The 26,449-nt window shown below is 43.6% G+C and overlaps 1 protein-coding gene across 2 annotated transcripts in view; it reads right to left on the reverse strand.

Annotated features, from left to right (window-relative positions):
* Positions 1 to 929: 929 nt before the first annotated feature.
* Positions 930 to 26,449, reverse strand: part of CDYL2 (chromodomain Y like 2) — a 159,680-nt gene continuing 134,160 nt past the window's right edge. For both annotated transcript variants that reach the window (XM_068259972.1, XM_068259971.1), the window contains exons 4-7: positions 11,819 to 11,991; positions 9,094 to 9,304; positions 7,738 to 7,881; positions 930 to 6,196 (exon numbers count right to left, since the gene is read on the reverse strand). In XM_068259972.1, the coding sequence (XP_068116073.1) occupies positions 6,038 to 6,196; positions 7,738 to 7,881; positions 9,094 to 9,304; positions 11,819 to 11,991 (687 nt within the window). In that variant the 3' untranslated portion in view covers positions 930 to 6,037. The remainder of the gene's footprint in view (positions 6,197 to 7,737; positions 7,882 to 9,093; positions 9,305 to 11,818; positions 11,992 to 26,449) is intronic.

Raw genomic sequence — 26,449 nt, forward strand, 5'->3', positions numbered from 1 at the left:
CCCGATAGCATCCATGATTGTCATTACGAATGCAACTGAATATACTGTACTTCTTCTAAAGTGCATTAACTTAAATAACACGTCAATCTTACTGGAAAATGTCAACCTCCAAACATCTAATTCTGCAAATATAACAGACCTGATGACTGATGAGCATTTTTCATAGCAGCCAACAAGATTCTTAAATGTTCAAATATGCTGTATAGAAATGACAGCTAGACTCTGGTTGCTATGGGAAACATCTGCTTTTCTCTTTCCCTCCCCTCTACATGGTGATACACAGCAGCAAATATACAGATGCTTATAAAATGTTTTAGTGCATAGTGGGGACTTTTTTTTTTTAACTACATCATCGTTTTTAAAGGGGTTTGTGTCTGTGCTTACAATAATGTTATTCCAATGTGAAAAAAAAAAATCTGGTATACACATATATTAAAGTGAAATTTCACATTTGTTAAAAATAAAAATGTGACGTGGCAGTGGCACACGATTTTGTCATTTAAAGGGACACTTAAGTCAAAAAAAATAAAATGAGTTTTACTCACCTGGGGCTTCCAATAGCCCCCTGCAGCTGTCCGGTGCCCTCACCGTCTCCCTCAGATCCTCCTTGCCCCACCGGCAGCCACTTCCTGTTTCGGTGACAGGAGCTGACAGGCTAGGGACGCGAGTGATTCTTCGTGTTCCTGGCCACAATAGCGCCATTTATGCTGCTATAGCATAGATCATATACCATATAGCAGCATAGAGGGTGCTAATGTGTCTGGGAACGCGAAGAATCACTCGCATCCCCAGCCTGTCAGCTCCTGTCACCGAAACAGGAAGTAGCTGCCGGCAGGGCCAGGAGGATCGGAGGGAGGTGGCGAGGGCACCAGACAGCTGCAGGGGGCAATTGGAAGCCCTAGGTGAGTAAAACTCATTTTTTTGTTTGACTTAAGTGTCCCTTTAACGCTTAATCAGTACATTTTAGTGCTTTTTGTAGAATACAGTTTGCCCAGTAACACCCTTCCTCGTGTATGTGCAATTAGCTGCACAAAGCAGGACACATTGAAGTTCTAATAAATAATGGCCTGCACTAACCTGAAAACTGACAAATCTGATACTTATTTTGTTGGCAAGATAACACAACCCTGCAAGCCTTTCCATGCACTTGGACTAAATCTGGACTTATACTAATGATCTTCAGATCACAGGCATGTAAAGGTTACTGTGAGCTCTATTCACAAGACTGCCTCATGTAAGAACTGTTTGTATATCGTCATGGCAATTCATAATTTTTAATTTTTTTTTTACAAAAAGCTTGCAAAAAGAAAAAGAAAATCCAGTTATTTAATATATGCTGAAGAACTACTAAGATTTCTGTTCCCTATTCTCTGCCACCTGAAGCATGATTTTCAACTTTCTCCATGGAATGTCCCTGTGGGGATTTATAGACAGGTCTGAGGGAAGAATGTAGAATTTTCTGGTTGTCGTGCGTTTCGCTACTGCAATAAACCAGATTTACAATAGAATCTCATTGGTTGTTTTACAGCACTGTGGATAGAAAGGTCTAAGCTTTCACAAATAAGGGATGTTTATATCCTTCAAGTACTGCAAAACTGTAAATGTAAAGCAGTGAGTTTGGTTAGAGCCTTACTACAACTTTCCAGCTTATACATGGCAGTATTTCTCTCAATTGTGTCACAAATGGGCAAACAGTCTACGTTTACAAAGAATGCTCTCAGACAGCGCATAAGTTGCCACCCAGATAGGGTTTAAATAAAAATAAAATTGCAACAGATCTACTGCGGCGCACAATGCACTGCTGCAGGCATTTGCAGTGCACAGCGCATCCACTGCATTACACTGAGAAAGGCATGGAATCTGCTAGGCAATGGATGGGTTGTAAACTGTAAACATAGCCTAAAGGTCTAGCTAGACATTACGGTTAGTTGGCCCAAACAATTGTTGCTAATGTTACCAACAGCAGCAAGGGATAGTCATGCAAACTTGTCTGAGGTTTATATGCTGTTCTGTTGGGAGGAAAGAGGAGGAAAAACATATGACCCTTGTGCTGAGGTGAGTTGGGCTCATAAGAAAGAGGGATGTCTGTACATTTAAACATCAGACTATTCACAATAATCATGAATCCTTGCTTCAAGTGCTACAGAATGACTAAAGATCACGGCATGTGCTAGGTTCGCCCATTGTAAATTATGGCCAACTTGGTACAGAACCTGCTCAGGATTTTCCTCTGGAACTAGTCTGCTCTCTTCCCTTTTAAACTGCTTAAAGTGGATCCGAGATGAACTTTTACTCATTGCATACTTGTGTTCCTTTCCTATTGTTTATAGGGCATTCCTCAAGCCAAATACTTTTTTGTTTTTGTCTTAATACTCTAATTCCCTATAAACTAAAGAAGCCACGTCCACAGGTTTTCAGAGAGCCAAGGCACTTTCAGTCAGTAGAAAGGGTTCATAGGAGCTCAGTCTGGGCAGGAGGAGGGGGAGGTATTACTAGCCAAAGATTTCAGAGGCAGAGGGGAGGAGAGGGAATTAGGTTGTTTTGCTCAAGATACAGATAAGCCTGCTTCTGTGTTATGTTTACAAACAACATGGCTACTGTCATTGTATCACAGGAATAATCAATCATATTACTATATTGAAGCTGTTTGCAGCTAGATTTGCTGTGTAAACTATCTAAACTTTATATAAGATATATAGACAAGTTACTTGTTATAGTTAGTTTTTCATCTCGGATCCACTTTAAGGCATCTTTCTGCATTTAGAAGGTACTGCCATGGTTACGACTGGTAGGACATTGATTGCCTATTGAGATGGTGTAATTTGTATGGAGAATGCATCCATCTCTTTAAATGGGTGATAAACTAATATTTGTTGCTGTTACAAGTTTCCAGCACTGCATCTACATGTGTAGGAGTTGTTATAATTAATGTTATGCTTCAATGAAAGTATTGCACAAAACAAGCTGAACTCCACATCTCTAAATTTGACTCTTAAGGTGCCCATGAAAGGACATCTGTAGCCACCAGCGAGGGGGAAAGTTACTTACTCCCCTAAGAAGAGGGAAAGCTCTTGATGCATTAGAGCTTTCCCAGTACTCATTTCACCGCCCAGCCCCGGTTCAAATGGCCTGCCAGAAGCATCTTCGGGTCGCCTCAGAAGTCTATGGAAGTACGCAAGTAATTCTGCAGACAAGTGGCTCTGTACTGCGCATGTGCAAGCCCGTGCTTCTGCCGTACGGAGCCGCTTGTCTTTGGAAGCACTCAGACACCCAAGCACTTCTGTAGCTTTCCGAGGAGACAAAAAGGCTTCTTCGACATTTAAGTCAGACGCTGAAATGGGGGCCCAGCAGCGGTGGAACGAGGAGAAGCCAAGAGGACTGGGAAGACTAAGACAGTGATGGCTAACCTTGGCACTCCAGCTGTGGTGGAACTACAAGACCTATGAAGCATTGCAATACTCTGACAGCTCTAAGCATAACTCGGGGAGGCAGAGGCATGATGGTATTTGTAGTTTTGTCACAGCTGGAGTGCCGAGGTTAGCCATCACTGCTCTAAGAGATTCAAAACCTTCCCTCTTAGCTGAGTATGTAACTTTCTCCCTGGTGTTACAGGTATCCTTTAATGGCACCATTTTTTGTGAACAATCATATATTTGATCAGATTATTAAGATCACATTGTATGATAACAGCGGAGCTGGTGGTACCAACTGATTGTTTTCCAATCTGTCTTACATTTATTCAAAACAACATTAAATAGCTTTGATTGTAGTTACACTTTAAAGGGAACCCTAAGGTAAGAGGCAGATGGAGGCTGACATATTTATTTACTTTCAAAAAGTGCACATTGCCTGGCAGACCTGGTAAACCTCTGCTTTTAATACTTTAGCCATAAACCCTGAACAAGCATGCAGATCAGATGTTTCTGACAAAAATATCTGCATGCTTGTTTCAGGTGTGTGATTCAGACACTACTGGCCAAAAAGATCAGCAGGGCTGCCAGGCAACTGGTATTGTTCAAAAGGAAATAAATACGGCAGCCTCCATATGTCTCTCACCTTGGGTTCCTTTCAAAATAGACCTGTTAAAAAAGTAAGCTAAATTTAGGGATGCCTTTTAGGCAGCATTACTTTTCAGTGCGCACTATAACAAAAATAAAACAACCCTCCGTTGTGGTGAGAGCTGGTGGGTCCCAAGTCTTCTCTGCACTTATTAGCAGAAATGTACACACATCCCCATAATGGTATACTTTGGTCTCCACACTAATGCGTATTGTCAAGGGGAGGCACTAGCATCCTTAAAATCCTAGACTCTCTTTCTAAAGAGGGACACGCCATAGCTCAATGGAGGTTCATTTTTATAAGTGACACTGTGTCCAGTAAAGCAAAGCTGTTAGTTTAATTTTTTTTCATGATACGATCAGGTTTGCTTTAAGCCTAGATGCCTTGCAGGAAACCCAATGAAATACGACACTAGTATTTAGCTATTTAATGTGTATTTTTTTCTTTCATACCAGTTAGGAAGCTTGATTAAACTCTTGCTTGTTCTATTGCCATACTTTTTCATTACTACAGACACCAAAGAGGGGATAGAAACAAAATTTGCAGAGGAGATCAAATTAAAACAATTTAAATAAAAAGATACCTGTAATGAATATTCTAGAGGATTCATTCCACAGGAAGAAAAAAATGAAATATATTTTAGAGATTGGTGTTTTATAAATCACGGAATCCAAAAAGACAGCCTAGGCCCCCAACCCTGTCCTCAAGGCCCACCAACAATGCATATTTTGTGGAAATCCACAGAGGTAGCTAATCAGCTCTGCTAAGACACTAATTATATCACCTGCGTATGTTTGTGGTTTTCGGCAAAACATATAAACTGTTGGTGGGCCTTGAGTATAGGGTTGGGAAACTCTCGCTTAGACCATCCACACTGTTGTGTTGCATGTACAAATACTACTCAAAATGAGCAAGATGAATCTTGAAGGTAATGGAAGGCATGAACTAAATCTTTAACGTTACAAAAGCAAAATGTCAGGAACAGAAACATGCATTTCACCTAAAGCAATGCAATTCAGAGTTGAGGGTCACTTTGATTTGCCACTTTGTTCTGCATGGCAGATGATAAGGACATCATGTGAGTAGAAATCCACATCTGCCCCTTCATTGTGAAGATCCAATAGTGCAATGTTCCTCTGTTGATCCTTCCTTCATGACCTTACCTGGGCAGTCTGAGAAGACTCCCCACTGAAGGCACAGGGCCTGACACAGGGGTCTTACAGGAAGTATCAGAGGGGACATGTGAACGATCTTCATGGTGAGGAAGATGTGACTGAATGCTCACAAATTTCAGAAGCAGTTGCTGGTTGCAAATTCTTCCATGGGCAAACATTAAGTATGTTATATTTGACTCAAATGAAGAAATTGAGAAGGCACCTGATGAAGGTCTTCCCTACCTAAAAAATAAATCTGTGCTACATTTGCCAGAAAAAAAAGACAAAGTGTTCCTTCAATGTATACATAATTTATAAGCCAGCCCTCATCATCTTCCATCCAAAACCAAATGAATTATTTTTTAGTTCACCCTCACATTTGATAAGTCGTTTACGGTCACGTTTGCATGAATTACTCAACAGAATGCAAAACAAATGTGTGCAGGAGATGGGTAGAACTCAACAAACACCCTGAAAAAATAGCAAAAAATAAATTAACTTAGGATATTTACACAACAAAACATTAGAACCATCAACAAATATTTTGGCTGAAATATGCACTGTGGCATATGGAATGTTACTCTTGATACGAAGAGGTGTAGGTTTTTGCTATTCGGCATATTGTTTATGGTTCTGAAGCCTATAGAACAGTTACATAGAAAAAAACAAAAATCAAAACTAGATTGGAAGCAGTAGAACAGACTTCTTGGAATACCTCATTGCATAATTCTGGGCATGGCTAGCATGTCCCAAACATCTTTCAAGGTTACCGCAGACGGAAGAAGTGGAGAGGAAACCCTTCATACTGGTCTGAAAAGGAAGGATCAGACCTCATAAATTTTGTCCTGTAGGTAACTGAATAAAGAGTCCAGGCCTTTTGGGGAACTCCAAAGTTGTTTTAGCATCTGACATTCCCGTTCATTCACATCCTCCAGTACGTTTTTTAGGAAGCTTCTTACTAGACATTTGGATTCTTCTAATACCTGTAAGAGTACGACAACACTGTGACTTGAAGTGCAACCGTGTTGAAAGAATTGTAGGAAACACAATAAACTTTAGAGATCTATTCATCAAAGAATGTGTGAACAGCCAGTTTGAATGACAACGGTCCACTTTATTACTGGGAGGGAAAAGGTGCCCCAAAAAATAACTATGGATGTAATAAATATAAAATGGTTTATCTCTAACAAGAAGGGTCAACACCAATATAGGAAAGACATTGTAATAATCAGACACAAAAAAGAGAAAGCATTTTAGAGCACAGTTCGCTTCCTCAGATTAAATAAAGCAGTGTCTGCGTAGCCAAGGTGCAGAGCTTGGAGCGCCTCCAAGCTCTGCACCTTGGCTATGCAGACACTGCTTTATTTGATCTAAACAAGCGGACTGTGTTCTGCGAAAGGCGTTATCTTTTTTGCGTCCGATTATTAACATTTATTTCCTATATTGGCATTGCCCCTTCTTAGAGGTAAGCCATTTTATATTTATTACATCCATAGTTATTTTTTGGGGTGCCTTCTCCCTCCCAGTGATATTGTTTACAACCCCTAGCTATTAAAGGTTGCTGTCAATTGTTTCTTTTGTGTACCCAAACAATCGTTTTTTTTCTGGAGTGCGACCCATACATTTGAAGACAAAGAGCCCGAGTGGGGACGGGATTTCCTCACTTGTTTTTATACTGTGGTTGCTGGTCTTGCAACCCACCTTTGTGAGTACCTCATCATTTTGTATTTATCCAGAACTTGACATTCATATACTACACCATAAGGGGCTCCTGGTGTCTCTCTGTGTTTTTCCTGTATCTGTAGGAAGTGTTGGGACTCCTCTGGACTACAAACCTCCTCACATTCCACTTTATTGTTTATGAATGGGTAAAGAAGCACTCTGCATGCACCCTTTGCATCAAAGGGATTCTGAAGGAAAATTAAAAACAAAAAAACAGATACTTGCCTAAGGAGAGGGAAGGTTCAGGGTCCTATAGAGCCTCCCCATACTCCTCACGGTCCTCGCGTTCCCCCGCAGGCTTTCCATTAGCATCCTACGACCGATGGGTTATAGACAGTTCTCTTCCACTTTGGCTGGCTTAAGAAGTCTTCGGAAGCACTCAGGCTCCTGAAGATGGGCTGTGCCACACTTTGCGCACCCTCTCTTATGCACAGTACAGACCTGCCTGTTCTCGGGCTCCCAAAGACTTCTGAAATCTTCCGAAAGTGCAACGAGGGCACCGGGAGAGGAGAGGGAAGGCTCTACAGGACCCACAGCCTTCCCTCTCCCTAGGTAAGTATATGATTTTTTTTTTTAACCCAATTCCCAACTACTTAAAACATTGCAATTACTATTAGTTTGCTGTGCGGTAGACCACTTTAGTTTATTATTTTATTCTAGAGATGTATGCATCTTCTGAAAACATAAGTTCTAAATAAAGAAACAAAATAGGAAGATGCTTCTCTCATCATATTTTCCTGTGTGTCCAAGTACAACACTTCTTGCATAGCGAAACATTTGGGCAGGAGAGACGTTATCTTACCACAGCACTGCAGGCGGCCATCTCCTTCACACGCAGCATCACTTCCTGGCTGAATGTAGTTGGCCAAAATACTTGTGAAACAAGCCCTCTGTTGCAGGCCTCTTGCGCCGTCAGCTTCCTCCCACAAAACAGCATTTCATTGGCCTAAATAACAAAAGCATGGTTGTTAATAGCCAGAAAGTAGATGGAGCATGTGATCCAGACTAAGCACTTAACATCTGCAAATGCTTCTGTTTTGCATTATAGGATATCTTTACTCAACAAATAATGCCCTGGGAGAGGAAAGCTTTGTACAGGTAGTCCTCGACTTACAAACGCCCAACTTACGAACGACCCGCCGATACAAACGGCATGGATTCTGTGTTTCCATGGGAACAAGTAAAAAAAATGTTCAAATTGGACTTTGAATTTTTTAAAATCTATTTTCTCAAAAACTACAAGAAAAAATGGCTTTTAAACTCGTATAAGCAGGTACAGAGGGCTGAGGAGACACAGAGAAGGACATTGGAGGCACAAAGGGGCACAGAGGAGGTACAGGGGACAAAGATGGCACAATGTTCCCGACTGAAGAACAGATTCAGGTTAAGAACGAACCTACAGTCCCTATCTCGTTTGTTAACCGGGGACTACCTGTACACACGTATGAGGAATATATCCAGAAAGGGGTCGAGACTTGATCCCTCAGGTGATTGCGTGGCTGAGGCTGTACAGACACAACGCTAGTGAAGTGTTTTGTTTGGTGGGAGGGTTGACAGAGCAGGTGGGGTGAGCGAGGATAGCTATGTTCTTGGCTAGTGGTTGGAGAGGGGTGGGGAGGTTACCCACTGTACTAATGCTAGATTCTCAGGCTAGGCGGTTGACCTCAGCCAGCTCGGCTGAGTTCAGTCTAGCGTGTGTACAAGGCTTAAGGGAACTTGGAAATCCTCCGGGTGGAGACAATAGCATGCTCGAAATTATGTTTACAAGACATACTACAAAATGTAGACTGAACAGTCCTATGTAGGGTTGTTTTCAGATTATGCCTCCAAGCAATATGGAGTTAAACTTGACAGAAGGAAGCATCCACTGGGGTGGAGAAGTAGGAGGTTCCCAATTGGAAATAGTTTAAAACTGAAATAGTTTAAAACCAGCTCAAGGCTTACCTCTCCTAATGAATCAGCCAAACTTATAGTAGTGATAAGTTTATTGCACATAACTAAAAATGGGACAACTAAGGTTTCTCCCACTTCTTCAGGTTAAGACAAAACAATGCGCCAAGTGTGAGGTGAAAAAGTGTGGGTACCTAGGATCTGGCTAAACTGGGAACTGATCTGCTCAGACATGCGCAGAATAAACAATACAAGGAAAGTCACTCACCAGTGCAACTCCCAGTATCTGCGGGAATGTGTAAGAGGAACAACCAGCTGGAGTCAGGCGGATAGTGGCATAGGGAGTCTGAAACCATGCCTTTTCACTGGCCCACACAATGTCACACAGAGGCAAGATGGATGCCCCCAGGCCCAGGGCCGGTCCATTAATGGCAACCACAATGGGTTTCTTAAACTGAATGAATGCCTTCACAAAATCTCTGAAAAGAAGAAAAGTATTGTTATACTAAAAGCTATGCTTGTATGATTTAAAAATATATATTACATATATCATAACTATACAAATAATTTTGTGACTGAATTCCATTAAAAGTTGTCTTTCAACTTCAGTCTACAGCTGCCATAGCGTTTTTAGGAAACTTGATAGAAACCATGGCAACAGTTTACAGCTTGGTGCTAAAAGCACTCAGAATTATCCAGTCTCTATTTCATTGGTTCATAAGTCTGCACAAAGCAGGAAATAAAATGTACTTATCCCTATCTATGACACACTCGTTCCTCAGCTTAGTTGTATCCTCCCATTTATAGGAATGATGGGATGTGTACACCCCACAGGTCGGCATTGGCACTGGGGAAAGACGTAATTCGGTTTCCATCTATGCTATTTTTATGGTAATTTGGGAGCTGTAATTCACATTATGGTCTATGGCGGCGCCCAATTTCCAGCGCCGTTTTAGCCTGACTAAATAAAAGTACTCTGATCAGGGCTACATTAGACCCCTTCAACAAGCATAACATTATACACTGTGCCTGATGAAAGTTTCCACTGCCCCCCAACATAAAAACCTAGTGGGATTAAAGGCTTCAGGATTTCATCTACCGTGTTCAACATTTAAAGGAAACCGAAACTCAGAAGGATTTGGATTTTCCCTTTTAAAATAATACCAGTTGCCTGACTCTCCTGCTGATTCCGTGTCTTTAATACTTTTAGCCACAGCCCCTCAACAAGCATGCAGATCAGGTGCTCTGACTGAAGTCAGACTGAATTAGCTGCATGCTTGTTTCAGGTGTATGATTCAGCCAATACAGCCAAAGAGATCAGCAGGACAGCCAGGCAACGGGTATTGTTTAAAAGGAAACCTCCATATTCCTTTCAGTTAAGGTTCCCTTTAAAGAGAACCTGTAACAAATTTGGCATTGGTAATAATCTGAATATACAGAAGCAAACAAAATAATTCCAAAGGAAGGGGGAGGGGATTGTAGGGGACTAAGGATCCTCCTAGACAGATGTGTTGCTGAGCTCTTCTTAGGTCACATAACAGACATTTGGGGTTTTAAAAAGGCATTTGGAATGTGTGGGTGTTTCTTTTCTTTCTTTTACTATATGGTGGTGGGGAGGTAGGTGAAATCCGCTCTACCACTGCTGCTGTGACAGTGCTGGAACCAGGCGACTTGAACCCATGCATGCAGAAAGAAGGTGGAAGTTCCACTCAATGTCACAAGCAAAAGCAATCCAACTTTATTGTATCAGATAAAACCCATACAGCCAAGTAGCTGACATGTTTCAGACCTACTGGTCCTTAATCATAGCACGTGCTTGCTATGATTAAAGTTAACCGAGCACCTTTATCATTCAGGACATTTCTATAACACATGAAAAATGCATGCAGACAATCTGTTTCATTATTAAAATAAACTTTCATTTTACCTTGTATTTTACATTCAAAGTAGATTAATTACCCTGTTTCAGCAGGGCTGCCCAGCCGTCCCCGGCCGCAGAGCTTTCAGGTCCCTAATTGTTTTATTGGGCTAATTACCAAGAGGTAAACAATGCTATTAGACAACAAAGGGGGTTAGTAGTTAGGACTGTTTCTTCAAAGACCGAGTTTGTGTCAATGTGTCAAGATAGCATCTCTGACTTCTGTAAATAAGGAATGTGAGAAGGGGAGGGGGGAACATGGCAGCTTCTATGCCAGGAGAGATTCCATTGAAAGAGAATGTGCTCAGTTCCCTTTAAGGACCACTAGGTCTGAAACATGTCAGTTACTTGGCTGTATGGGTTTTATCTGATACAATAAAGTTGGATTGCTTTTGCTAGTGACATTGAGTGGAAATTCCACCTTCTTTCTATATAGTGGTGGGGTGGAACCTTTCTGAATTTGTCCTTACAGTCTGACTTAAAGTTTTAGCACCACGGAAGAGATCGAAGAGCGAAGTTAGTACCATTAGCCAACATCATTAGGAACGTATATCAATCATGACACTAAACATACAGCGTGGAAAGAGTCAGGTAAAAAGGGCGTTGCACTGCTAAGGACATTTGAGTGTCACCATAGGCCGTATTGTGAAATACGACTATATCGGCACCCAGTGAGTAATTTGGGCGTTGGCAAAAGACGAAGCACAAATTACAATAAAAAACAGTGCAATCCAGCCACCAGCAATAGCGGGAACCACATTGAGTTTTACCCAACTGCACAACAGCAGTGTGGAGGGGAATAGTAATTAACGCTGCTGGGAAATTTGCCGCAACAGGGCGAGTTATTTTTCAGCTTCACCCTGTGCCCAAATTTCCCAGCGCCTTTTTTACATGTATGTCTCAGAAAGACCTCTTGGTTCAATAAGACGAACTGCTACCCATGGCAGGTACAGCTTCATCTTTACAACAGTTTCGGTGCACAGATGATTATTCCACATGACTATTTAATTTACAGTTACACCACACTAGCTTTGTGTTTTGCTACACTGAACTGTAGTAAGGAACAGTCACACACCTTATAGCCTCAGCAATCCTTGTACTCTCCTTCCTTCTGTCTGTAGACAGTCTTCCAATGAGGTAGGAGTAGTCTAGCCCACTGCAGAATACGCTGCCAACAGCACTGAGCAGCAGAAGCTTGCTGTCATCAGAGGAGGCATTGCACAGCGCTCGCCGCACCTCCTTCATGATCTGAATACAAAAAGGCAGACATATCACCAACACATCAACTTCTCTGTGTTCTACAGGATTAGTACAACATACAGCAGATGATACTTTTATCATGAATACATACCAAGAGTCGCACACCATGTAGGATAATGAGGGGCTGGACTGGTGAAGCTGTTAAACCATAATCCAAGAGGTCTGCACACTCCTTTGTAAAGTTGTTTATTCACATTATGTCCATACAGTAAACCAACGAACGTTTCGGGGCCTCGGCGGGTCCCCTTTGTCAAGGCATCAATAGAATGACTAAAGGGACCTGCCGTGGCCCTGAAACATTTGTTGCTTTACTCAATGGATATCTGGCACTTTATGTGAATAAAAAAACTGTATCTATAACGGAGCATGTGGACCTCTTAGATTACACTTTTATCATGAGGTGCTTCCAGCATATGTGGCCGTCTCAGAATCAGTAGCTGTCTTGAACGATTGGTTGGTTCCATCCCTGAGCAATTTTACAGAATAATCGACCTTCCGATCCATCTAACTGGACAGTGTTAATGGTGCCAATCGACTACAAATTATCATTTCATTAATGTCTGTTGTGGATTGACTCCATCTGAAAAAATCAGATTGGTTACATCTTTTATTCCATTTATGGGCTCGATTAATTTTTTTTACTATTGTTCCCTTGAAACTGCATTGTTATTGGGCACAGTTAAAAAACAAAGTGTAGATCATTTAATTGTGATAAGTAGCTATAAAGTTATTGGCGAATGAAAGGGATGAGCACTGAAATGTAAAAATTGCTCTGGTCCATAAGGAGAAAAAAAACCTCAGTGGTGAACTGGTTAATGATACCAACAGGGTTGAACTAATACCTAGCATTTTTTTATTGCAAAATTAACTTGATCCATTTTTATGCCAGCAATGTAAAAGGAAAAAAAAAGTCATTTAACTTTGTCTGCAGTGGTCCAGTTCAAAAGGTTCATTGCTTATCAACATAACTACACCCATGACCATTACAAGATTGAAAGGGCCCGCCCACTAAAGACAGCTAAGATGCAACAGTGTAGGACTGAGCATTGCATTCGGTATATTAAAAAAAAATTAGAAAATCCCTTACCAAGATGAGCACATGGGGAGCTTCCAAATAACGAATACAACTTAATGGTACATTTTGTTTTTTAGGCATTAGGTGGGCTTTAAAGAGAACCCGAGGTGGCTTCCTAAGAATGAAATCCGCACACAGAGGCTGGGTCTGCCTATACTGCCCAGCCTCTGTTGCTAGCTCAATGCCCCCTAAGTTCCCCCTGCACTCTGCTATGCCCCATAAATCACAGCCGCGCTGTCGACACGCAGCAGGCTGCGTTTACCTCTGTAGTGTCACTCTCGCCACTCCCCCCGCCTCCTGCATAGCTCCGGTCCCCGCCCATGTCCCTTCCCTCCAATCAGCGAGGAGGGAAGGGACGCGGGCGGTGACTGGAGCTATGCAGGAGGCAGGGGAGCACGCAGAGTGACACTACAGAGGTATACACAGCCCGCTGCGACACACTGCGTGTCGACAGCGCGGCTGTGATTTATGGGGGATAGCAGAGCACAGGGGGAAATTAGGGGGGGGATTGAGATAGCAACGGAGGCTGGGCAGTATAGGCAGACCCAGCCTCTGTGTGCAGATTTCATTCTTAGGAAGCCACCTCGGGTTCTCTTTAAATTGCTACTCTCACCAAGGACACACTTAGCAGTAAAAGAATAAATTATGTGCAATCAAAAATAAGTACAGTCACTACTGGACTGAATATGAATGATTAATAAAACATACATTATGGCTGAAAAAAAAGTATTGAACAAAAAAAAAAATATTCAAAAAGCAATCATACAGTATGTGAATAAAAGTGCAGATGTGCCCTCAGAAGATCGAGACCCATTCCACCTCTGCAACAGCTCTTTTTTCCGATCATGTCCCAGCGAACAGCACTCTCACCTTTAGGCCTAGTATAAATGGACTTTTGAGTTCAATTTACATTCAGGCTATGTTCAGTCCATGCATTAGCTATACTAACAAACAGTGAGGGCCAGTTTCCACTAGCCACCGCGCACAGCTGTGAGACGAGCGGTAACACCTCCAGGTCTGCGGGTACGCAGACGAATCCCAGAAGCCGCGCCATGCACGGCTATGAGATTCGCTGCCTCCCGCATGATAACTGATGGCAATGTCGGCCAAATCGTTCGGGCAAGCGATTCAGCCGCCGGCGCTATTATTTCCTTTGGCAGAGTTTCCCTGTGCGATTTGCCTACGGGGCAACTCTGCGGATTCGGCCTGGTTTCCGCGCTAGTGGAAACGGGCCCTCAACTGATTTATTAATATCAGTTCCTTTAAAGCCGGAAATGAAAGCACTTGCCAGAGCAACCACTTGAGATTCAGCTGTCAAGTAAAACAGGGATTCTGACAATTTGCTCTGGGGAACGGCTTTATTTTTTTCTGCACTTACTCACCTCCCTGGGAGCCAGCACTGCAGTTCTCCCTCCGTACTCTGGGTGGTGCTGTAACCTTATAATGAGATGGCCATCTATTGTCATGACAACAGATGATTGGGGATAAACGGATAAACAAATAGGTATGTGTATCTACGTCCCTGGTTGTTAAGTGAGGTTTCCAGGGGCGTAGATACACCAGTGGTGAGGAACTGGTTAATTATTCATCTTGGAGACTTATCCAATCCATATTATCCTCCAGGCCTTCATAAAAACGGACTATACTTCATCTCCAAATACACTCGCCTAAAGGACTATTAGGAACACCATACTAATATACCCCCTTTCGCCTTCTGAACTGCGTAATTCTACGTGGCAAGGTGCTGAAAGCATTCTTTAGAAATGGTGGCCCATATTGATAGGATAGCATCTTGCAGTTGATGGAGATTTGTGGGATGTACATCCAGGGCACAAAGCTCCCATTCCATCACACATTCCATTTCATCACATCCCAAAGATGCTCTATTGGGTTGAGATCAGGTGACTGTGGGGGACATTTTAGTACAGTAAACTCATTGTCATGTTCAAGAAACCAATTTGAAATGATTCGAGCTTTGTGACATGGTGCATTATCCTGCTGGAAGTAGCCATCAGAGGATGGGTACATGGTGGTCATGAAGGGATGAACATGGTCAGAAACAATGCTCAGGTAGCCCATGGCATTTAAATGATGCCCAATAGGCACTAAGGGGCCTAAAGTGTGCCAAGAAAACATCCCCCACACCATTACACCACCACCACTAGCCTGCGGCAGTGGTAACAAGCCATGATGGATCCATGTTTTCATTCTGTTTACACCAAATTCTGACTATCAAGACTCATCAGACCAGGCAACGGTTTTCCAGTCTTCAACTGTCCACTTTTGGTGAGCTAGTGCAAATTGTAGCCTCTTTTTCCTATTTGTAGTGGAGATGAGTGGTACCCGGTGGGGTCTTCTGCTGTTGTAGCCCATCCGCCTCAAGGTTGTGCTCGTCGTGGCTTCACAAATGCTTTGCTGCATACCCCGGTTGTAACGAATGGTTATTTCAGTCAACGTTGCTCTTCTATCAGCTTGAATCAGTTGGCCCATTCTCCTCTGACCTCTAGCATCAACAAGGCATTTTCACCCACAGGATTGCGGCATACTGGATGTTTTTCCCTTTTCACCCTAGAAATGGTTGTACGTGAAAATCCCAGTAACAGCAGATTGTGAAATACTCAGACCGGCCCATCTGGCACAAACAACCATGCCATGCTCAAAATTGCTTAAATCACCTTTCTTTCCCATTCAGTTTGGAGTTCAGGAGATTGTCTTGACCAGTACCACACCCCTAAATGCATTGAAGCAACTGCCATGTGATTGGTTGATTCGATAATTGCATTAATGAGAAATTGAACAGGTGTTCCTAATAATCCTTTAGGTGAGTGTATATTATTTGGTTTGCTTTCTCCAGTACTAGTCCATTAATTTGTGTTTTTCGACTATCTTTCAAAGACTCTCAATAAATGTACATCTTGCTGAGACAATGTTCAAGTTTCACAACCATAACGTACAAGAGTCTTTGGTGAGAAAGCTGAATCTCAGCAGTTTAGTTTTTTCTTGAAGAAGCACCTTCCTTTTGTGGCAATCTTAGTTTAAGTTTCAAACGGTTTATTGAACAGTTCAAAATTAAAAACATTGTTGTGCAAAAAGAGTATCAAAATACAATACAGAAGTATAAAGTGCTTCGTATTCAACAACACAATCAAACATCAAATAGGTTGGCGACAAACAATGTTCAGAGATACATTCAGGGGTTACCTCCCTTTGAAGGCAACAGACACTATTGACTATAGTCACCAGTTTAATCCTTAAGTTGGGATCTTAGTTAAACTTTATCAAAAAGCTCTTATCTCTAATAATTAAAGTCAGAGTAATATAGATTAATATTGCTATGGTCATGTAGGCAGGACAGCAACCTAAGCTAGGAAATACCTAGCCGTCACCATCTCATGCACTACCTTTGTTTTTAGTGCCAATAAGAGAACAGAAATAAAAATACTCAAATTCAGGTATTGAAGTTAGTACTTGAAGGAAGATTACCAGGTTTCAGTCTTACTACTTTCAGCGGGAGATGTGTATTGGTTATTAGGGATTAGTCAGGTGGATCAAAAAAAGAAGGGAAAAATTGGTGCAGAAAGAATCACACAATTAACTTTCACTTCTAAGTGGCCTAGCTAAAAGTAAGTAATATAGTTCAGACCTAGATTATCAGCATATTGTATCCAGGGATCCCAGGTTTTTTGGAAGTGATCCATTTTATCTAAAGATATAGCCAACAGTCTCTCATATATCATCAATTGATGTATTCTTTTGATCAGGGGTTCGATTAGGAGAGAGAAAGATTTCCAACTTTCAGCTAAATGAGATTTAGCCACCGTAGCAATATATGTTTTTGTGAGCCTGATGGGTAAAGTTAAGTGGCTTATGGCCTAAGATAAGTATTGCTGGGTCCAAACTAATCGAAAGGGAGATAACTTTATGAATCAGCGAGATGACCTTATTCCAGTAACAGGATACAGGGCATGTCCACCACATATGAGAGAATGTTCCGACTCCTCCACACCCTCTAAAGCAAAGTGGAGAGAAAATGGAAGCAGATTTATGGAGTCTAGAGGGTGTTAGGTAGACCCTATGAAAGATTTTTACATTAGTCTTTATCAAAGAGAAGTAGAAGCTCCCTTTCATGAGGGTAGTAAAGCACTCTAGCCAATCCTCTTGGTCAAGGGAAACCTGAAGCTCTGTGGTGCAAGAATTTTTAATTTTCTCAATTCCGAAGAGCTATGTTCTATTACAGTTGCATAAAGCTGGGAAATAAGTCCACCCTCCAAAGGTGAATTAATAACCCAATTTTTGAAAAAAGTACGATGATTAGAATAGCCACGTGGTATTATTGAGCGAAAAAAATGCAAGATCTGAGTTATTTGAAAGGAAAATCTCTGAGACAGGTCAGCTTTCCCCAGAACCTCCTGGCAGGTGTGTAACCGATGGCCTGACCAATATGCAGACAGGTTAGTCATATTTTTTTTTAACTGCCCAAAAGAAATCTTGCAAGAAGCCCGGACGGAAATCAGGATTCCCCAAAATGTAGGTTAATGATGAGGGACTGGTAGAAAGCTTCAGGTATTCCCTAGAACAGTGATGGCTAACCTTTCAGAGGCCGAGTGCCCAAACTGCGACCTAACATCGACTTATTTATCTCCGAGTGCCAATGGGGGGGGGGGGGGGGGGGGAGTTGCCAAAAAATGGGCGTGACCATGATATTGTATGGGCGGAGCTAACATAATGATGTAACAGCGAGGCATAAGAAAGCAGTGTTTCCGCCATGATGTGGTGAAACGAGGATTCGCATCATGGGTGTGCAGAAACTGTATGATGCTATTTATACCCGCCGTAACCCCAAAGCAGCAAATATAGCTAACTATGACCATTAAGGGCTCATTCACACTATGTACTGTGCTGTCAGTTTTGACGCAACGCACATAATGTAAGATTCATATGGTAACATGAAAGTCAATAGACTTCCATGTTACCATTCACACTACAGGTGTGCGTTCCCATGCGTTAAGTTGTAACGCATCTGGGAACATTTTAACGCACAACGCATACGTTTCCCCGATGGGTACAGCTGCCGACGTCCACGCTTTAGCACACCACAATGTGCATTCCGTGCGATCACTGTGCGTTGGCAGCGCATGCATGAAATTGCATTAGTGCATACGTTCTGTAGTGTGAATGAGCCCTTAATAATAAATGCAGCAACAGTTACCCCAGACACCAGAAAATAAACGCAACGTGTGCAACATTTCAGCAGAAAATTATGCAATGTTGGTAACATTTCAGCAGAAAATCATGAAATGTGGGCCACATTTCACCAGAAAACAAAGGCAACGGGAAGCATTTCACCAGAAAACAAACGCAGTGGGCCACATTTCACCAGAAAACAAATGCAGTGGGCCACATTTCACCAGAAAACAAACGCAGCAGGCAGCATTTCACCAGAAAACAAACGCAGCGGGCAGCATTTCACCAAAAAACAAACGCAGCGGGCAGCATTTCACCAGAAAACAAACGCAGTGAGCCACAATTCACCAGAAAACAAATGCAGCGGGCCACATTTCACCAGAAAACAAATGCAGTGGGCCACAATTCACCAGAAAACAAACGTAGCGGGCAGCAATTCACCAGAAAACAAACGCAGCGGGCCACATTTCACCAGAAAACAAACGCAGTGGGCAGCATTTCACTGTAAAAAAACGCATTGGGCCATAATTCACCAGAAAATAAACGCAGTGGGCCACAATTCACCAGAAAACAAACGCAGCGGGCAGAAATTCACCAGAAAACAAACGCAGTGGGCCACATTTCACCAGAAAACAAACGCAGTGGGCAGCATTTCACTGTAAATAAACGCAGTGGGCCATAATTCACCAGAAAATAAACGCAGTGGGCCACAATTCACCAGAAAATAAACGCAGTGGGCCACAATTCACCAGAAAACATACGCAGTGGGCCACAATTCACCAGAAAACATACACAGTGGGCAGCATTTCACAGTAAATAAGCACAATGTGGGAAGCATTTTAGCAGAAAATAACACAGTGGGCTGCATTTCACCTGCAAAAAAAAAGTAATGTACTCACCTGACAGAAGTCTTCTCTCTTGGCTGGGCTCTGGCGTGCATCTCCCCCGGACGTTCCTTCTGCAGTCTCCCGTGCTGCCGCTGACAGGCAGACCAGGGCTACGGGAAGATGGCTGCCACCGAAGCCCTGTACTGGAGACACAAATAGTCTCCAGTACAGGGCTTCGGCAGCCATCTTGCCGTTGCCCTGGTCTGCCTCCCGGGAGACTGCAGGGCTGCAGGCTATGAACTGACGCGGCGGCGTCTAGTAGACGCTGCGGCCAGTTCATAAGCAGCGGTGGCGTGCCAGCAGATTAGGTTCGCCACCGCTGCCCTAGACCTTTTCCAAATTTGTAACGTTAATCGAATAGAGGGCAAGGCAATTAGAGTCCACAGGAATCGAGGACCAAACCAATGACTGAAGGTTATAAGGACTACATTGAGAGGCCTCCAACTCCACCCACAATGGAGCGCTCACTCCCGCATATACAGGGGCAATCTGAGCCAATTGGGCAGCCCTATAATACCCAAATAAATTCGGGAGTGAGAAACCCCCCTTAGCCCTGGGTTGATAAATATTCAATCGTACGACTAGAGGCCTTTTACCCACCCATACAAAGTTAAAAATATCCAATTGGAGCCTATGTAGGTCACTTTTTTTTCACCAGTAGAGGTAATGTCCTAAATAGATATACGATCTTTGGCAATAGTGTCATACAAACCGAATTCATTCTCCCCAGCCAAAATATTGAATAATGGTGTCACCCCTTTAACAAACTCTGCAAAGTTGAGATCATAGTGCCATAGTTATATTTGTAGAGATAAGAATATGAGCTAGTGATCTTCACACCTAAATATTTTAAATAGTGGTCACGGTATTGCAAATTAAACTTTGCAGCCAGGTTTTTGGCCTGCACCTCAGAATAATTGCAACAAAGCAACTCTGACTTGTTAAGATTTAAGCACAATCTGGAAACCTTACCAAAAATCATTCATGAGGTTAAACAGCGGGGGAAGAGAAGTCAAAGGCTCAGCAATTGTCAGAGCCAAGACATCAGCAAAGAATGAAGTCTCAAACTCCGTATTCCCGACCGTGTAACCCTTAATTTCAATAGATTTTTGGATCATTAGGGCAAGGGGTTCAATCACTAACGCAAATAAAGCTGGAAAAAGCGGGCAACCCTGCCTTGTTCCTCTGGTGATAGTAATCAGAATCTGGGTTGGAGAGGGTATTTTTAGAGTTGCAGAGGGAGTCGAGTAAAGAACCTGTATGGCTGAGAGAAAGTCACCCTTGATCCCAAATTTTTTCAAGGTAGCCAGCATATAGGGCCATTGGAGACTGTCAAAGGCCTTTTCAATGTCCAAGGCCAATACAGCCAACTTATTGGAGTGAAATCTAGCATGAGATATGATGTCTATAAGTCTACGGATGTTATCTGTGGCCCGACGCGTCGGCACAAAACCCACTTGATCCTTATGGATCATATCAGCCAGATAAAGATTTAGTCTAGCGACCAAAATAGATGTGAGCAACTTGCAATCGATATTAAGGAGGGATATAGTCCGATAATTTTTAGGGGAAAAGTAAATCTTGTCCCTCTTTTGGTATAACTGCAATTTGAGCAGCTAGAAATTCAGGGAGGGTATGATGTCCTTTCAGGGCCGGCCCACCCATGAGGTGGGGTGAAACTTTTGCCTCAGGCGGCACTTCTGGGGGGGGGGGGGGGGGGTGGCACCCGCCCGTCCGTGAGTGTGGGGGCCGCCTGAGCTGGAGGTGATAGCGGGCAGGAAGGGGGTATTCGCCTAGCGGCGGGGAGGGGTCGGACCCCCCCTCCCCTCACCCGGGTCCCCCGTCCTCCGCTCCCCTCCAGCTTTAATAAGTTGCCGCAGCTATTGTAAGAGGCACGGGCGGAGATCACTCACCTTTTCCGCGTTCCAGCGTGCGCTCCACTGACGTCACTTCCTGCTACGCCGCCCACTGTATTGTAAGTGGACGGCGCTACAGAAAGTGACGTCAGTGGAGTGTACGTTGGAACGCGGAAAAGGTGAGTGATCCCCGACGGTTCCTCTTACAATAGCTGCGGCAATTTTTTAAAGCTGGAGGGGAGCGGAGGACGGGGGACCCAGGTGAGGGAGGGGGGGGGGGGTCCGACCCCCCTCCCCGCCGCTAGGCCAATACCCCTTTCCTGCCTGCTATCCCCTCCAGCTCGGTGGCCCCTTACACCCACGGCTTGGGGGGGGGGGGGGGCGGCCAGCGACGATTTCTTCAAAGTTTGCCTCAGGCGGCAAAAAGTCTAGGGCCGGGCCTGTGTCCTTTCATAATCGAGCCTTACAGTCTCTTCAGAAAGGGGACCAATATATATTTAAATTTCTTATAGTACAGTCCAGATAAGCCATCCGGGCCCGGAGCTTTCCCAGATTTAAGTTTTTTAATGGCCTCCAGAATTTCCTCCTCAGATATTGCAGCATTAAGGGTTTTTCTAGAGATATCTGTTAGATAAGGGAGAGTGATTTGAGACAAAAATTAAGATGCTACCTCCTCAGAGGCCATCTGGGAAGGGTTGTAAAGCTTGTGATAAAAAGCGTGGAAGGTTTTGTAGATCAATGTTGGGTCAGTAGTCTTCTGTCCCGATTCTAACCTTACTTTGTGTACTCTATTCAGTTGTTGCTGTGCTCTTAGTTTCATTGCTAGCCACTTATCTGGCTTGTTCAGGTACTTACGAAATTTAGATCTAGTCCATTTAAATTGCTTTTCAGTCAAATTAGATATAATTATATCCAGGGGCGTCGCTATCCCTATTTTGGGGGGGGGCACTTGCCCCCAATCTGTCCTGGGGTGCCACGGATCTACGCCCGGCCGCCCCCTCTGGCAGCGGCTCCCTCCAGCCGCCACGTCACTCAGACCTCAGGATCAGGCGGTGAGCCGGCGACCAATTGTGCGGGCGCTAGGACCCAGCGCCCGCACTGATATGCGGAAGTGACATCACTTCCGCATATCGAGCGGGTGCGTCCGGCGCCCGCTCTTACTGGTCGGGTCGCTGCTGATCCTGAGGTCTGCTACGAGGTAAGGGGGGTGGGGGGAGCGGCGGCGGCTGGAGGGGGGCCTCCCTGTCACTCACTCACTCCCTAAAGGGGCTCCCTGTCACTCACTCCCTAAAGGGGCTCCCTGGCACTCACTCACTCCCTAAAGGGGCTCCCTGGCACTCACTCACTCCCTAAAGGGGCTCCCTGGCACTCACTCACTCCCTAAAGGGGCTCCCTGGCACTCACTCACTCCCTAAAGGGGCTCCCTGGCACTCACTCACTGCCTGAAGGGGCTCCCTGGCACTCACTCACTGCCTGAAGGGGCTCCCTGGCACTCACTCACTGCCTGAAGGGGCTCCCTGGCACTCACTCACTGCCTGAAGGGGCTCCCTGGCACTCACTCACTGCCTGAAGGGGCTCCCTGGCACTCACTTACTGCCTGAAGGGGCTCCCTGGCACTCACTCACTACCTAAAGGGGCTCCCTGGCACTCACTCACTACCTAAAGGGGCTCCCTGGCACTCACTCACTACCTAAAGGGGCTCCCTGTCACTCACTATCGGGGTCCCTGTCACTCACTACCTAACCGGAGGCACCTGTCACTCACTAGCTAACCTTGGGGTCCCTGTCACTCACTACCTAACTTGGGGGGCTACCATATTAAGGGGGCATTCTGCCTATTTATGTGAAATGCTGTCTATTTATGTGCCTCATGACTGCTGAATTTGTCTTGTTGGGAGCCTTATGATTTGTTGGGGGCCTCAAGATTGCTGAATTTGTCTTGTTGGGGGCCTCATGATTTGTTGGAGGCCTCGTGATTGCTGAATTTGTCTTGTTGGGGGCCTCATGATTGCTGAATTTGTCTTGTTGGGGGTCACATGATTGCTAACTGCGAGACTATGGGAAAAGCTGAATCCTTATCATATGAGACAATAGCATTAAACCTACTTTTTTAGCTTTTTAAAACAGAAAATAAAACTGGGAGGTTCTAAAAAATTGAATACATTTTTCAGGAGTAGGATGGATGAAATTGTTTATCTTCACAGTTTATTTTCAACTTGGATTTTCCATAATGTTCATGTATGAGTTAAAACATTTGTACAGTATTTAGTTTAAATTGCGGTTGCCACTTTGCGATAGATAAGTGACTTTTGGATTGCAGTTTGGGCACTCGGCCTCCAAAAGGTTCGCCAACACTGTCATAATCTAATGTCCCACCATTGCTAGGTTCATGTAAATTTGTCTCCACCTGGCCGTTACCACACCTATATTCTGGTCCATGGCCCACCCATTTTTCGGTGCGGCACGATAAGCACGCCGCACAACGTGATCCTCATATTTTTGGTACGCTAGCTGCAGTGTGCTGAATTCTGCTGCCTACAGTATGTACAGTATACGCTGTTCTCTAGTGCCTGCACTGTGTGCTGATTTACCTCCAGTGTGTACAGTGTAAGGTGTTACTCTGTGCCTTTACTGATTGTAAACCAGCTATATTGTATGCTGATCCCTGCTACTTTCAGTATGTACAGTATTAGCTGTAAAGCCTGGTACACACATACAATTTTGATTAGCCAATTGTAGCTCTGTTCATAAAATTCATTGTCTGTTGGCCCACTTACTGCACGGGGGTGGTAAAATTGGGGGTCAGTGATTGACCAATCAAAATTGTATGTGCGTATACATCTTTGATCTGTGCCTATACTGATTGTAAATTATCCAAATAAAGGACAGGGGGCTCCATCCAATATTTCAATAGGCAGGCCCGTTATCTGTAGCTTACACCGCTGCTAAGTTCATGTACATTTGGCCCCACCCATGGCCACGCCCACTCACCTCATGGCCACGCCTATTTTTTGCCCTCCCGTCTGGTGCCCACAGGTGCCCCCAATCTCCAAGGACCCTAGAAACGCCCCTGATTATATCCAGTTGGAGCTTAGTATCTGTTATCAATTTTCGAAGATAGGGAGTAGGAAAGGACTGAAATTCTCTGTTTAGCTGGGTTAACTTACGTTCTAAATTATATTGTATTTCTGTACATTTGCATCTCTGCTGGGAAGCTACCTTGATAAATTCGCCCCTCACTGTAGCCTTATGTGCACACCACAAAACATCCGCCTTAATCTCCGAGGAATCATTCAAGCTAAAGTAGTCCGAAAGATGCTCGGAGATTCGCCCAACATTAGAAGAATCATAGGGCCCTTTTACACTAGAGGGCTTTTTTCGGCGTTTTAACGCCATGGCCATAGTTGGCGTTTTCCAAGGTAAAATGAAAGTCCATAGACTTTAATTTTGCCTTTCACACTTAATGCTGCGTTTTGGAGCATTGCGTTTTAAAGCTCCCAGGAGCTTTTTTAGGGATGACCATGGCGTTTCTCATTACAATTGAAAGTAATGTGTTGGCGTTAAAATGCCTTCAAAACGCCTGCAGCCAAAACGCAGTGTTTTCGCTTTTTAAAGCTGCCTGTAGTGTGAAAGAGCAGCGATCCCATTGTTCGCATTGCTCCCCCGTCCACCATGAGACATCAACCATGCACCACTCATTATTACTCCACCCCCCACGCATAGCAAAAAGAACGTTGTAAGCTACACAGTTGTGTGTGCAGCCTGACACAGCAATGTCGCCCAAGAGTATCAGCTCCTGATCGGCGACAGGTGACATTAGCTGGGCATGTGTACAGGCCCCTTAAACTACTCTCAAATACTCTTTTTTTTTTTTTTTTTACACCTCAGAATAGTCACATGCTCAACCGGTAGGTCCATAACTTCATAGCGTGCTCCCATGTTGAGCTGAGCTATCATCATTGGTCATTTTTATCAAATTACTTTGTTACACTTATGCTCAATAGTGAAGTAGTGAAAGTAGTGAAAAAGGCACAGAAGAGGCTATATTTTTTAAGGGTGCTTAGGAAGAATAATATTCCTGAGAAATTGTTGGTGTCTTTTTACCGCAGTACAGTGGAGAGTGTCCTAGTCTACTGTCTCTGTGCGTGGTTTTCAAGCTGCACAGTAGCACAGAAAAAGCAGCTTCATAGGGTAATTAAGGTTGCCCAGAGGATAGTTGGCTGTCCTCTCCTTCCATTAGAAGAATTATATACGTCTTATTGTTTCAGGAATATTAAGAAAATTTTAAGCGACGCCTCACATCCAGGACATGTGTTATTTGAACATCTGCCTTCTGGAAAACGTTTTAGACTTATAAAAACTAAGACAAATAGACTAAAGAACAGTTTTCATCCTTCAGCCATTTCTATGTTAAATGCTGCTAAGTGGCCATGTTGATAAGGGGTGAGTGCAATGCAATATATGTAAGAATGGAATGTTATGCTGTATTTGCTTTTGCTGGAAAATTGCACTTAAGAATTTCGTTGTACAATTTCGGTTGATACAATGACAATAAAGAGTTTCTATTCTATTTTCTATTCAATAAGACAGACAAGAGAAAAACAAGAACACATATAAAAAGGACAAGCTTCACTTTCCCATATACAATTTTTAATTAACTTACCTTATTTTGAAACTCTGATTCAATCAACTCATCACCATTCTCTCTGCCCCAAACTTACCACCCTAGCATCCACACCACCCTTCCCCCCCCTCCCCCTTGAAGACTCACATATTACCACTCAAACAATACACCGCCACTCAAACCATTCAGTTCTTATCTAGCCATCCTATTCTCATCTTCCCGCCCTGGACTCCATTCCACCTACCTTCCCACTACCAATCACGTCAATCATGGCAGATCTCCAGCCATATCGCTCGTCATTTATCTAGTTTTCTACTAGGGGTCTGTTCTTCATTCTCCCACTCCTCTAATTCCATAAAATTTCCCATCTCCTTTATCCATTCCCTCAGCTCAGGAGCGGTGGAACTTTTCCATTTAAGGGCTATTAATCTCTTAGCCACTATAGCCGCCGGGATGGTCATGTTAGAATCTTCAGCTAATCCAAAAATTATGGTCTGTTCTGTAAATTTACAAGTACTTTGTACCTTCCTATTACAGAAGGCCTCAATGTCCGTCCAAAATTTTTGAATCTTATGACAGGACCACCACATATGTCTGTCTGAACCCCTAACAGTTTGGCATCGCCAACATATATCTTCCGTACTTGCCCCCATCCTGCCCAACCGGGCAGGAGAGACATACCACCTTGCTACCAGCTTATAATTAACCAATTGAAACGCAGGGTTAAAAGGGTAGCCAAATACGCTCAAAATTTTTCTCCCAGTCCTGAACACATAAAAATGCTGGCTCCGGAATGGGTTCGGCGAGCTATGACCAAGCAG

The sequence above is a fragment of the Hyperolius riggenbachi genome, chromosome 11, assembly GCF_040937935.1.
Source record: "Hyperolius riggenbachi isolate aHypRig1 chromosome 11, aHypRig1.pri, whole genome shotgun sequence".
In the NCBI taxonomy this organism is placed as follows: domain Eukaryota; kingdom Metazoa; phylum Chordata; class Amphibia; order Anura; family Hyperoliidae; genus Hyperolius; species Hyperolius riggenbachi.